Below are 13704 nucleotides of genomic sequence, written 5' to 3'. Positions count from 1 at the left end.
GAGAGGAAAACATGACCTAGTAGAGAGGTGCAAAACATGCTCACTTTGTTCTTGGTTTATTTTGGAGTATGTGTGAGTGTCAACAAGTGACACATGCTGCATTGTTCCCCCCCGAACTATTCAAAAGTTTCTGCAGTAAACCTGAAGCTTCTCGTGCTGCATAGGAGGTTTGTGTATGGATCCAGATTGAACTGCGACAGTTATATATAAAAAAAAAAAACCAGAAAAGCCAATTTTTTTTAATTTTTTTATTTATTCGCTGTTTTTTTTAAATGATAATAATGTATTTCAAAAATGTAATCATAATGATATTTAGAAATATAAAAATAAAACAACAGTAATATTGATAATAATAATAAAACTACTACAGCTACTACTAATAATAATGATGATAATTTAAAATGCAAATAATGATATATAAAACATAAAACTAATAAGATATAAAACGAAGTAATGATAATATTGTTTAAAAATATAATATAAGTATAGTATAAAAATAATTTAAAAAATAAACAAATAAAAAGGAGGATGAAAGAAAAACTACAATAATAATAATAATAATAATAATAATGATAATAATAATAGTAAATAAATAAAAAAAACAAGGATAGTAACAGCAATAAAAAAATCCTAATAAAAATGTATTTGAATGAATAAATAAGTAATAAAATACATTTAAATGACATTTACACTTAAAAAAAACACACAATAAAGAATAAGAGAGAAAGTTAAAGATACCTTGTTTTTTAAAGGACAGACACAGTCTTTAATGTATTAGAGACATTATAGAATACATTTTCATGTCCAAACCACATTTATCCAAGAGAAAGCTGCACTTTAAGTGAGCACAGTCATCTGCAGTTAGCTGTGTGAGCTTGTCCAACAAGAGGTTTAAACATAATTCATATTTATTATACTCATATATATATATATAACTCATAACAGAATAATAGAGCAGCTGCTACCGAACAAAAAAAAGTTTTATAATAGACTCTTTTCATAGCAACAGTGCTTTTTACTCATGAATCAGAACTAAAGTTTTCATCACTCGCCACTGTTGCCATAAAAATAACCCCAAACACTGCTCAAAGTGTTCACATGTTCTCATGACAGCGTGTAATCTAATCCATCCACGGCTGCATGCATTCCCGTTCATTATCCGCCACGCTTTTATTAGTTTTCTCCTTCTGGATTCCATAAAAACAATTAAATTACGCCTGTTCCCTCTTTAGTTTGTCCTCTCAGAAGAATGTTTTTCTCCTGAAGCCTTTAAGGAAAAAACGTAGAGACAAATAGTCGTTTTAGCGGTTGTGACTTGTAGCTGTAGAAACACAGATTGGTTTAACTGATTATCACTTGTCTCCTAATTCTGTGAACCCGCAGTTTGACCCTGCGCTCAGCACAGCCGTGGGCAAAGATTAGCCAAAAACACAGGCGCACCACAACCGCTGCGGAGCTCAGTTAATAGAGATGGAGGAGGATGGTGTTCATTAACCCCTGCAGTCAGGGTCAGAGACCCCATGCTGACTAGTTTACCCCCCTCATGCTCTGCGCCGGATGGTGACCTGCCAGGAAAACACAAACTTATGGAGGCCTCGTTTAGTCTGCCCTACTTCTCCGAGCCCTCCTGGATCCACAGCGAGGACGCAAAAAGACCTCTCTAAATATGCTCTCCCTGGCCTTGTTTGAGTTTTATCTTGAAACCCATTTCAGATGGAGAGGAAATCAACGTCCAGAGAAAAGTGGGAGCTGCTATGAATACACTCGCCTGCTCTCTGCGGCGAGATGAAACAGAGAGGTTTAAATCACAGGAGCTTCTCAAACAAAAGCCCCCACCACTTTTTTCTTAACTAAACAAAACCAGCAGCTGTTTTTGTTGATATAAAAAGCATTTGCTTCAGTATAAACTCGCCGGGTCAGTTTTCATTAGGAGTGTAATGCTGCTCAGAGGTCACAGATATTGTTTAGTTTGTTTAGTTTTAAAGTTTTAAAGTTTGAAGGGGCTCCGTGAGAGGTTCAGTGTCACAAGCCCCCAGGAAGTGCGCCATGACTTGATGCAAAATTGACATAGTGGCCGTAAGTGGAATTACACCATTTGAGTCGGTCACATGATGCACACTGGCCCAGGAAGACTTTTCCCCCATTTGCTAACATGGGGAAAGAGACGTCTGTAAATCAGTGAATTATTTTTTGTGAGCTGACGTAAAGCTGTGCAGTGTACTTCAGGTACCTCCTCCGTGCTGCTGCCTGCATGTCTGCAGCTCCCAAAGAATAGCATAAAAGTCAAGAGCGCTCACTCTGCAGCAAAATCTGGGGACCAAAATGTCACCTGAAGTACACTGCACAGCTTTATGCCAGCTCACAAAAAATTATTTAGTGATTTACAGCCCTAGTTTTTATACTTCATCTCTTTATTTCAGCAGTATCTGACAGTTATGTGTTTTTTGGGATGTTGATGTTAAAGCAGAAGTGACGCCCTTCCAGCTTTAAAGCTTCTGTATGTAGCGGAAGCGTACGATAACTGCTTCATTTTCAAAAATATCCCCCAGATGGTCAGACCGAATTCTTCTCCGCCAGACTTCCCTCATACCACCGACACTAATCTCTACCTCGTTGGGAGTAATTATGTCAGAACCTTTCAGCATGCTGAGAAAACAAACAAAGAGGGAATGAAACCAGATGGAACGAGACTCCGGTACACTGTAAAGTCCTGTTGGTGATAGTTATATGGCAGTGATACTCATATTACAGCCTGTGGGTCAAATGTGGCCCCAGATAGAGTGCCAGGGGTCCCCCCACAGCCACTTTGTAATTCACAGTGAAAATATAGTGATTCACACTGGGATTTAATTATTTTTGTGTACTTTTGGTATATATAAAGGTGCTAAAGGACATAAAACAGCATCAAAATAGAGCTTGTTTATCAAAGCAAGTGCCAGTGGAGGATCCCCCACACCGCAAGACACAAGTCCCAGCCAAGGAAGGTCCTCGAAAGGTGCTAAAATCCTAGAAATGTCCTTAATCTTAGAAATATCCTAAAATCCTTCAAATATCTCAAAATCATACAAAATTTCCTAAAATACAAGAAATCTCCTAAAATACAAGAAATCTCCTAAACTACTAGAAACTTAGTTTAATCCTTGAAACGTGCAAAATATCCTAAAATCCAAGAAACATTCTAGAAAAATAGTTAAATCTTACAAATGTGCAAAAATCCTAAAAATGTGCTGAAATAATAAAAAAAAATCTAGAAACATCCTAAAGTCAGAGAAATGTCCTAAAATCCTAAAACATCTTAAAATCCTAGAAACGTCTCAAAATCTCAGAAGCCTCCTGAAATCCTACAAATATCCTAAAATCCTTGAAATGTCCCAAAATCCTAAACATAACACGTCCTATATCGAAAAAACATCCTAAAATCCTAAAAACATGTATGGGGCCGCTGTGACTGGCCCCTGGCCTTGTCATTTTGTAAAAGTGGCCCCCAGTCAAAGCGTATCCTTGTTATTTGGTCACAGGTGTGAATGTTTGTCCTGGTGGAGTGATCGGTGTCTCTCCGTGATGTTGATGTTGTTGTGTAAACAAATTCTCCGTCATTCTGCAATATGCATAATCAACCAGCCCCCCTCGTCTCCGTCTCTGGCTCCCTTACCTAATCTCGCCGACTCCGCTGGTGAAAGGTCGAGCGCTGCATCTATCCATCATGCTGTCAGATGGAGGTTAACCCGAGGGACCAGGTCCCGGCTGCAGGACGTACTATTGACGCTTTACAGACAGCCGGCGGCGCGGTCTGCGGAGCCGCTACAGGCGGCAGCGTTTAAAGAAACACATTACCAGCCTTAATTGCTCTGTGGAAGGAGCGAGCGTGAGCTGATCTCAGGGGAGCGCCGGCTGTGGTGCGATGGTCTAAATGATGCGTACACGGGCAGGAGATGGATGACTGTCAAACTGCAACATATCGACAGTTTAAAGAGATTCTTCCCTTTGAGAGGACGTAACCTGATTTATCTTTTAAGTGCACACTCAAAACAAATCTAAGAACTAGACACTCAGTCACTGTGGAAACCTTTTTAGAAATCCTGCTTTCAGACATGTCTGTTTGAGAAAGGTTCAGGTGTGGAGGAGACGTTTTAATTAGGAATTTCATTTGCTTATATGTTTGCTGCTGCTGGATGGAGATGCATTCACTGTGAAAAATGTTGAAATAACAGCAAAATGACAGGAAGCCAGAGCATTTCTCAGATTTGAGGATTTTTCTCTGATTTCACGACATTTCCAGGATTTTTGAACATTTCTAGGATTTCAGGACTTTTCCAAGATTTCAGGACACTTCTCAGATTTAAGGACGTTTCCAAATTTCAGGACGTTTCTAGGTTTTAAGGACATTTCTAAGATTTCAGGACATTTCTAGGTTTTCAGGACTTTCCCAAGATTTCAGGACATTTCTCAGATTTAAGTACATTTCTAACTTTCAGGACATTTCTAGGAGTTTAGGATGTTTTTAGGATTTTAGGACATTTCTAAGATTTTGTGTATGTTATATAACGTATATGTTTCTGAAACAGATTTATCATAGCACAGAAAAATAACCCACATCGCGTCACAATGATAATGCAAACAAGACTCAAATGTCTCTTTGGTGTCAGTTTCTTTATGCATGTGTGTACCTTCTGTGTTTCCTCCTAGATCTGTACTGCACCCTTGAAGTGGACTCGTTTGGATACTTTGTCAGCAAGGCCAAGACCCGCGTCTTCAGAGACACCGCAGAGCCTCAGTGGAACGAAGTCAGTCACACACACACACCTCTTTTTACTCTACGTTGCTTTTTTTCGCTAAAGAAAGCGTTTTAATCTCTGTTTTCTGCGTCTGTGTGGTTGAACAGGAGTTTGAGATCGAGCTGGAGGGCTCTCAGTACCTGCGGATCCTCTGCTACGAGAAGTGTTATGACAAAAGCATGCTCAACAAGGACGACAACGAGATCGTGGACAAGATCATGGGAAAAGGGCAAGTCCAGGTAAGCAGACAGCTGGTGACTCAAAGAGAGACGTCTGTGTCCTCCTGGGGACGTTTCCCAACATGTGACTCATTGAATTAGCTGTCTAGCCTTCTTTCACAATGGAGTGGTTTTGTCGCGGTGGCCTCTAATGAAGCTGGTTGGATTAATAGTCTGAGAGAGAGTTTATTTAAGGGGGGTTTCCCCGTCTTGTTGTGAGAAATGTTCCTATAAAAATCCCTCTCAGTCTTGTTAACTGGATCCTGCCTACACTGTGGATTCGGTGGTTTCTTTGGATTTTGGCATAATGCTGCTCGGCATTCTTGTTTAGGTTTTGGATAAGCAGAGGAGTCATATTTCCATTTTTCCAGAACTTCTATGGAAAATTGGTTTTGGTCAAGTGAAGTTTGACTCCTGTCATTTTTCTCTGCAGTTTAGTCCGAGTGCAGCTGCAGTTTCCTCCTCTGCGTTAACAATTCGGGTCAGATCTGAGGGTTTTAGTGGCTCTTGTCATCAGTTTATGTCCTCATGTTTTTCTCAAGTGATGCAGGTGTCAGTGCCAGAGGTCGGTGTGGATCAGCTTACTTTTGAACCTGTTTGTAATTCTTCAACTCTCCAAACTCAAAGGGAAACTTTAACTAAAGATATAAATCAGTTAAAACTTTCCAAAATGTGTGTTGCCGCTACACGTATAGAGTAACATTCGTAGTTAAAAGTTGCATCATTGACAAGTTGCAGTGGGAATACAGATCTCCTGTCTAACACAGAGAGAAAGTGGGGCAAAGGATGCATCGCAAAAAAATCCTATGAATCTGATGATTTTTTGAGGGTGTGTTGTTTCTTTAAGACTGTCTTTGAATGAAAAAAAGCACCCACCACATATTTGTTTTAGCATTTCCTGTTTGTCACCACCTTTCATACTTTTCTTACTCAGTTTGACGGTTTGTGTCCTTGAAAGTCGATCTCATCCAGAGAGCAAAATGAGTGTGAGTGTGCTGCACCACACAGCCGTGCTTTACACATGCATCTCAATGTGGCATTGGATTTATTCTTATCATGATGTTGGATGTTTCTTAAATAATTAAGCTGTTGGACGGAGCTGATTGAAATCTGTGCATAGTTACTTAGACTGCGTAGTCAGCCTTTGCTCCAGAGTGCTGGAGAATAATTGAACCTCGACTTGCAGGTGTGATTGGGTTAATTGGGTCAGGAGTCCTGATGAAAGATTGACTGATCTGTCAGAGGATTGCAAAAAATAATTGTGCACATGCATGTATGTGTGCATATTTGTGTGTGTAAAGTTTTTTTTTTATTTTATTTTATTTTTTTTTTATTTGCAATTACAAAGACACAGGGATGACACAGGGGGTAGGGGTGTGTGCAGGTTAATTACACACAGAAAATCAAAGTAGGGAGGTTAAATGTAGTTGTGCAAAGTCAAGATTTGAGTGATTATTGTGTATTATTATTGTAGGGAAGCTGCTTTGTGGAGAAAATTTAGGCCAAAAAGTATTTGAGTCACTACATTTGTAGTAGTAGTAATTATGTAAATTAACCAAAGGGCAGTCAGTAATATCTACATGTGTTCACACATACATGTATATGTAAAAATAAAAAACATAATACATGTAATTTATGACAGCATGTTATATGTAAATATTATAGTTTATGTAAGTGGCAATAACAGTCATGTGTATATAAATAGTGGAGGCATGACTAATAATAATGGCAGTAGAAGTTGTCGCCGAGTAGTATCCAAGACACAGGCGCAGCCGCAGACCGGATCACAGCATCAGCACAGCGATGATCGCGACACAGGCGCAGCCACAGACAGGATCACAGCATCAGCACAGCGATGATCGCGACACAGGCGCAGCCACAGATAGGATCACAGCATCAGCACAGCGATGATCGCGACACAGGCGCAGCCACAGATAGGATCACAGCATCAGCACAGTGATGATCGCGACACAGGCGCAGCCACAGACAGGATCACAGCATCAGCACAGTGATGATCGCGACACAGGCGCAGCCACAGACAGGATCACAGCATCAGCACAGCGATGATCGCGACACAGGCGCAACAGGAGCTTTACAATGCAGAGTTGTTGGAAATATTTGGATCACATGAGTCGCAAACAATACAACACAGCCACCACTGGAATCCACAGTTTTTATAATACTAATAATAGTCGTGTAGTCTGGTGTTTATCTGCAATTGTGCAGAAATATCAGGTTCCTGTTTGTCACCCCCAATAGTCGTTTTAGTAAATTTTGAAGCACAGATAACAAATATTTTCTGGATTCAGCTTCTATGACAGTATTTTATACTTTTTTTATTTCTACAGACATGCAAATAGCAAGTTTAAAAAGCTGTGCAGCATTTGAATGTTTGAATGTCAGCGCTATGAATGAAGAATGAATTCACTTTTTCTTTGGTGAAGAGGTCTCTGTGACTCTTTCCACGTAAGGTGCAGTGATTCATCCCTGGTTCAGTGTCTTATATGACGGTGAAACCCACCCACTCTGGTATGCCAGTCAGAGAGACAAACGCTGCTGCTGCTGCTGGGAACATCCACTTCCAGCCAACAACAGCCAAGAAAAACAAACAAATACGCCACATGTTCTCTGGCTCACTGTGAAACGCAGAAACAGAGCGGACGGATAGATAGAAAGAGAGAGGGAATGGCATGTTCTCTCCCAGAGACTGAGAGGGTGGGAATGTGTGTGTGCACTACGGTATCGAGGGGGTTGTGTACAGTAGCTGGTAGAGAAAGCAGAGGACGGTTTTGATAAAGAAACTTTTTCCACTAATTGCATCAGCTGTGTAGAGCTTAACTGGCAAATATTCTGATGATCAAATAATCGTTTTTTTGAAGCACAGATAACCAGTATTTGCTGGATGCAGCTTCTATGACAATATTTTTGGCTTTTTTTATCATTCATGGTAGGAAATTGAAAATTTTAAGGTCTTGGACTGTAAACTAAGGATGCATTGATTCAAACTTTCCAGTCTCACCTGGATTTTGGAGGTTTAGGTTTATTTTATTTAAAAAATGGACAGTGCCAATTAATAAATACATGAGGTACAAAAATGCCAGAATCAACCAGCAGGCTATTTTTAGGTATCTTAAAAGCAACAACGAAAAAGAACAAAGAAAAAATATATACAGTTTAAAAAACGTCTTTAAACATATCAGCAAGAGAAAGAAAAACAAAATACAAACAAACATATAATTAGTTTTTTTTTTAAAAAAAGAAGCAAGAAATGCAATTTAAAGACTTCAAAAGAATATACACATTTATGTCACCCACCAGGGTGATATAATGCGTTTATTGGTCTGGTGTGGCGCAATGCATTCTGGTAGTTGTAGGTTTTTCTCTGTTTTCTCTCATGTAGCACCAATTTTAAAGTATTTGCGTCTTTCTACTGCAGAGACCGACAAGTTGAGGTGCCTCTTTATATCTGTGAAATACTTCTTAACACAGTTTTCCCAACTTTGTAAAACAATAGATACATGAATGTATATACTTACTGAATTGCAAATCATCGTTAAAATAATGTATTTTGTACCAGCAACTTGTGAATAATTACATTACAATTCAAGTGTAAACCTTTTAGATGCAGACAAGCAAATAGGTCCAAGAAAATAAAGTGCAAAAATGCATAAAATAGGAACAAAATGCTGCCTATGGGTGCAAAGTTGATAATAAAACACATGTAATCAGGTGTAATAATAGAACTGAATTGAGTAGATTGTCATTGGTACCTGAGCGAGCCATGTCAGTCAGTATCGCACGTTGCCTTGGGATGTGGGAATTTCTAACTTACATTTTTCATTTTTTAGGAAAACAATTAGTTGATAAATCCATAAAATCATCATGAATAATGAAAATAATCAGTTGCAGCCTTCAGCTGTGCATCAGGTGAAAGCGATACTGTGATATCAGAGGCGCTGAGTCCAGGGTTGTGTTTGTAAAGCTAAACCAAAATAAATCCTAAAATAAACGCTAAGCCTGCTCATGTATACATCGTGCTGCTGATGTCTTCGTCTAGCTCTGAACACCGTGACGTTTAATCCATGAGTCATAAAATGTTTTTGTTTTTCCGAGATAAACTTAATCGCCGCTCACTTCCGTCTGGTTTTGGTTTGTTGTCACTAAAACACGGTGAAATCCTGACTTTTTTATCTGACCGCTCAGCGTTTATGTGAGGCGCAGAGACACGGTTGGACTGATGTTTCGTCACATCAGGCAGATAACACCCCCGTATTGTACCAGTTCTCCAGAGGGACACCAGTGTCCTCTCCAGTCCAGAGCACATACCTAAAGAGACTTTGACTCGGACCCGAGCTGTTTGCTTTGCTGGTGAGGCCGAGTTTAGAAGGAGCCTTCAGTGTTTTGCTTTCCTCTCTGGAGAGTCTCTGATTTATTTAACAAGCTCGTGGAACACTGACTGACCGTAAATGGGCATATTGGGCTGGAAGTTTTTTGTTTTTTTAACCCACCGCTGTTACTTCACTTTGTTACCGATGAGAAAGTTGATCGCCTGTGTCATCAGAAGGTGTTGTGGTTCAGGCCAGAGGTTTTTCATAGTGACAAGGAAACGTGAGGGTTTTTTTTTAGTTATTAATTTAATTTTTAAAAAATGTGCACACACGTAAGACTGCATAAAATCCAGATCCAAAAACAAAAGAAATTTGTCAAAAGAGGTTACAAGTGACAGGGTTTAACAAAAGAAAAGAAAAAAAAATAACAGAAAAAAGGGGAAAAAACAAACAAACAAACTCCAAGCTAATATGATTTTTTAAAAGTTCAGTAAAAATAAAATTCTCAAAATAGAAAACCTTTAGGAATGGTATTTATATTTTTGTTTGTGTACACACAAGACTGCAGTAAATCCAGTTAATAAAAAAAAACAATCAAAAGAAGAAGCCAAAGGCTTATAAAACGATTGCCCAACAAATTCAAACAGTAACAATAAACAAAATAACTTTTAAAAAAGGATTTATATTGAAAATTATGTTTTAGGATTTGTTATGGTATATTAATAATATTATTTATTTTGTTGTTTTTTTTAAACTTTTTGTTTACATTCTCAGTAAAATGCATGAAATCCAGAGTATGAAATAAAAGTTGTTGTTTCTCTAATTAAAGAAAAAAAATGTTAGGAGAGGTCAAGAAGTTGCAGATTTCTGCAAGATATTTCTCCTCAAATTAACAAAAAGATCTACTCTTTATGAATAATGACTGTCGCCAACTGCAGAGCCTCCTAATCTTCAAATCAGCTCAAACAGTAAGAGAGAAAATTTTAGCAGCAGCCGAGTTTAATGATCTGAAATGGTTAAAACGTAGATTTCAGACTCTTGTGTCGGACTGAGAGGCTCTCATCCCCTCTCACGTTTTTTCCCGAGCACCGACATTGATGAAATCTGCGTTCAGATACGACCCTCTTTGTGTTGGCTGACCCTCCTCCTCCTTCACACTGTTTCCACTCACTCCTGCACCCTGACTCCTCCGCCGCACAGAGACGCGGTAGGAAATGTGCGCAGAGATTCACGGTGCCTCTCTGGAGAGCATTTCATTTCTGCGGCTGTGATGAGCTCCTTTGTTCTCACTTTAACTCTCAGCATCACATAATTGGCCGCCATCTGGGGCTCTCGCTCCCTTTCTCCTCCTCCTCCATCTCGCTCTCTCCTGTGTGTCTCCACGTGTGCTCCATATGCATGTTCATGGTCGGAAATCATACATCTGTTGTCAATCCTTTACACTTCCCTGAAACATTATGTAACTTATAATGAGGAGCAATTACAATGTCGGCGTGCCCTCGACTTCTCAGAGATGCTTTGCAGAGCGGTATGTTTGTGTTTTCTGCAGGGAGAGAAAAAAAAGACTTAGAGGGATAAATGGGATGGCGAGGGGAGAAGAGACGTTACACAGAGATGCTTTGGCATTTAACCCTTTGAAACCAGAGAAAAATAAGCTTGATTTCTTAATGTTAACGTTAAAGGGCAGCGAGCAATTTAATAAGAAATGGCCCAAAACTTAGCAATGAATTAATTGCAGGAAAAAGTACAGGAAAATTGGGGGGAAAAAAGGTAAAAAAAAAGGAAAGAAAGAAAGAAAATAACCCCAAAAAAGTGCCAAAAATATTATTTTCTTTCTTATTTTGAAGTGTAATTTTTTTCTTTCATTTCTTTTTGTAACATAGTTTTAATGATATAATTAAGAGGTTTGTAAATATAGTTTTCTGCACATTTTTCTCTATTTTTTGTAATTATTATTTCATGTGATTTTTATTTTTTGTGTGCAGTTTGGATATGTCCTGCCAAGTTGCTCATTTTGTTTTTTTCTGTGTTTTGAAAGAAATCAAATCAATTTTCACAGGTTTCTGTGGTTGAAATGCTTGTGAAATGCAGCACAAGAAAACTGATGACAGTCCAGGTATCAAAGGGTTAAAATGTGGCTTTCTTCTTTCGCGGGGTCCTTAGTCATCAGACAGCTACGGCAAAGCTCTCCGGCTTCGCTCCTCCTACACGGTTCACAGTTCACTCTTTTCTCCTCGGCTGAATCAAAAGTCTGTCCGACGCCTCCGACTTGTACAGAGTCCAGCAGCAGCTGAGACCGAAACCAGTTCTGGCATTCGTTTATTCATAACTGGTTACATTCACAATTTAGTGATATTTTGTTTATCGGTTAACCCTTTAAATCTGGATCGACATCGTCGTCTTCGGCCGCGTTCAGACGCTTTCACAAGATTCAAGAAGGTTTATTGTCATTGCAAAACATCAGGTTCACGAGAAAGCAACGATAAAACAGGACACTAAAATCTAAAACCAGCAGAAACAGCAAATAAATACAATGAAACAGTAAAATGAATGAATGAATGAAAAATTAAGAAATTAAATGAAAAACCAAATCAGTTTGATTTTTTGAGAAAATATGGGCTAAAGGGGAATGAAGTCCCACAAATTGCAAGAAACAAGTAAAAGTGACAAAGAAATAAAAGAAATTTTGCTTTAAATAAACATTGGCTGAATGTCAAGAAGACTTTATTTGTATATATTTTTTTAAATTCAAATTATATTAAAACTTTTTAAAATTTGATTTAATGTAAATTTAGCACTTTATTCAGGTCATTTTCTTGTTTTATGTTTTTCCTACTTTTGTTTTTGTGTATTTTGAGGTTATTTTCATTAACGTTTTGGGCCCATTTCTTAAAATTATAATACATTTTATGCACTTTTTACAGAAGATTTCTTTGGTTTTGTGCTTTCTTTTTTTGTGTTTTTTTTTCTTATAATTTTCAGGAATTTTTCTTGTTTTAACTTTTTTTTTTTCCTTATTTAGGGGTCATTTCTACTTGTGTTGCTCATTGCCTTCTTCACATATTTTTGGAAAAAAATCTGGCCATTTTTTTTTGTCTCAAAGGGTTAAATGAGCTGAAATCCATGATGTTTTGGAGCCACGCTCGCAGTCCGTCACTTTGGTGCAGACTGATGTATCTCAACAACAATGGTGAGATTACGATGACATTTTGAAGAAATCATTATCGTTTCCAGCAGATAAAACATGACTTTGTTTATTATGAAACATTTTGTATTACTGCTCCGTCTTGAATTTTCGATAAATCATTCAGTCTTAATCTTTTTTTTCCTTTTCATGAATGATTGTGATTTTCCAGTTTTATTAACTCGAGCTTTCTTTGGACCGGTTTTGATCTGAGTTATTATTCGGTGATTTATGACGGAGCAGAAAACAGACTGAAAGCAGAACTTTGGGTCAAAGTGCAACAAACTCACAGTACGAATGTATTTAGGCCACTTGCTCCTCATGATTAACGTCACTCCGCTGATGTTTAAGGAAACATGTCGGCCTTCATCAGACTGTGAGGTCAGAACAGTCAAACGTACCAACATTTAGTGTATCTGCTGTCCTTAAATCATTTCCTGTAACAGAGCTCTTACAGCTTAAGAAAGTTAGATTTAAGACTTTTTTAATGCCCCTCGGGATGAAATTTAATTCAACAGAACTGGAATTACCTGCCGTTTGTTGGCGGGATTTCTTTGCAATTTTCACTCTTGCCAACTTGAGTTGAAAAACTTTTTGCATAAAATACGCCGAACCACGTCTGCATTGGCTTGTAGCAGTTTCAGTCACAACACATGCGGATATAGAAAGTATGTTTTCTGAGGAAAATTTCTTTTTGTCTTTAATTTTTTTGGGGCTTATTACAGAAAAAAATGCCATTTTTTATTTTTGGTGTTGTTGGGGTTTTTTTTTCTTGAAATTTTTGGGGAGTTTTTTTTTAAAGGAAACATTTTTGTTCTTTTTTAACTAATTTTTATTATTTTCAAAGAAAAAACATTTGTGTGTATTGGCATGTTTTCTGCCAAAAAAGTGTCCACATTTTTTTCTTTATATAATTTTTTGGTGATTTTTTAAAGAAAAAAGTGGCCTTTTTTTTCTTAAAAAAAATTGGCAGTTTTTTAAGGGAAAAAATCATGGGCTTGGAAGTTCATTTTTCTTTAAAAAAAAAAAAAAAAGTTTTTGTTTTTGTCTCTAAAATTTTTGAGTGATTTTTTTAAAGGCCACTTTTTCTTTGAATTTATTGGTGATTTTTAAAGAAAAAAAATCACCAGTTTGAAGGGCATATTTTCATTAAAAATTACAAAAAAAATGACACCATTTATCACATGAGAAACTGTAAT

The 13704-nt window shown here is 37.8% G+C and overlaps 1 protein-coding gene across 3 annotated transcripts in view; it reads left to right on the top strand.

Moving 5' to 3' along the window:
* The window catches only part of abr (ABR activator of RhoGEF and GTPase), a 206390-nt gene that overhangs the window by 134856 nt on the left and 57830 nt on the right, over positions 1-13704 (top strand). For all 3 annotated transcript variants that reach the window (XM_088088944.1, XM_088088945.1, XM_088088946.1), the window contains exons 15-16: positions 4687-4784; positions 4883-5014. In XM_088088944.1, coding sequence (XP_087945070.1) covers positions 4687-4784; positions 4883-5014 — 230 coding nt within the window. The remainder of the gene's footprint in view (positions 1-4686; positions 4785-4882; positions 5015-13704) is intronic.

This window comes from Plectropomus leopardus, chromosome 15, assembly GCF_026936395.1.
Source record: "Plectropomus leopardus strain MGB_pleo_1.0 chromosome 15, ASM2693639v1, whole genome shotgun sequence".
Lineage (NCBI taxonomy): Eukaryota > Metazoa > Chordata > Actinopteri > Perciformes > Serranidae > Plectropomus > Plectropomus leopardus.
This window is presented reverse-complemented; position numbering and strand designations above follow the sequence as displayed.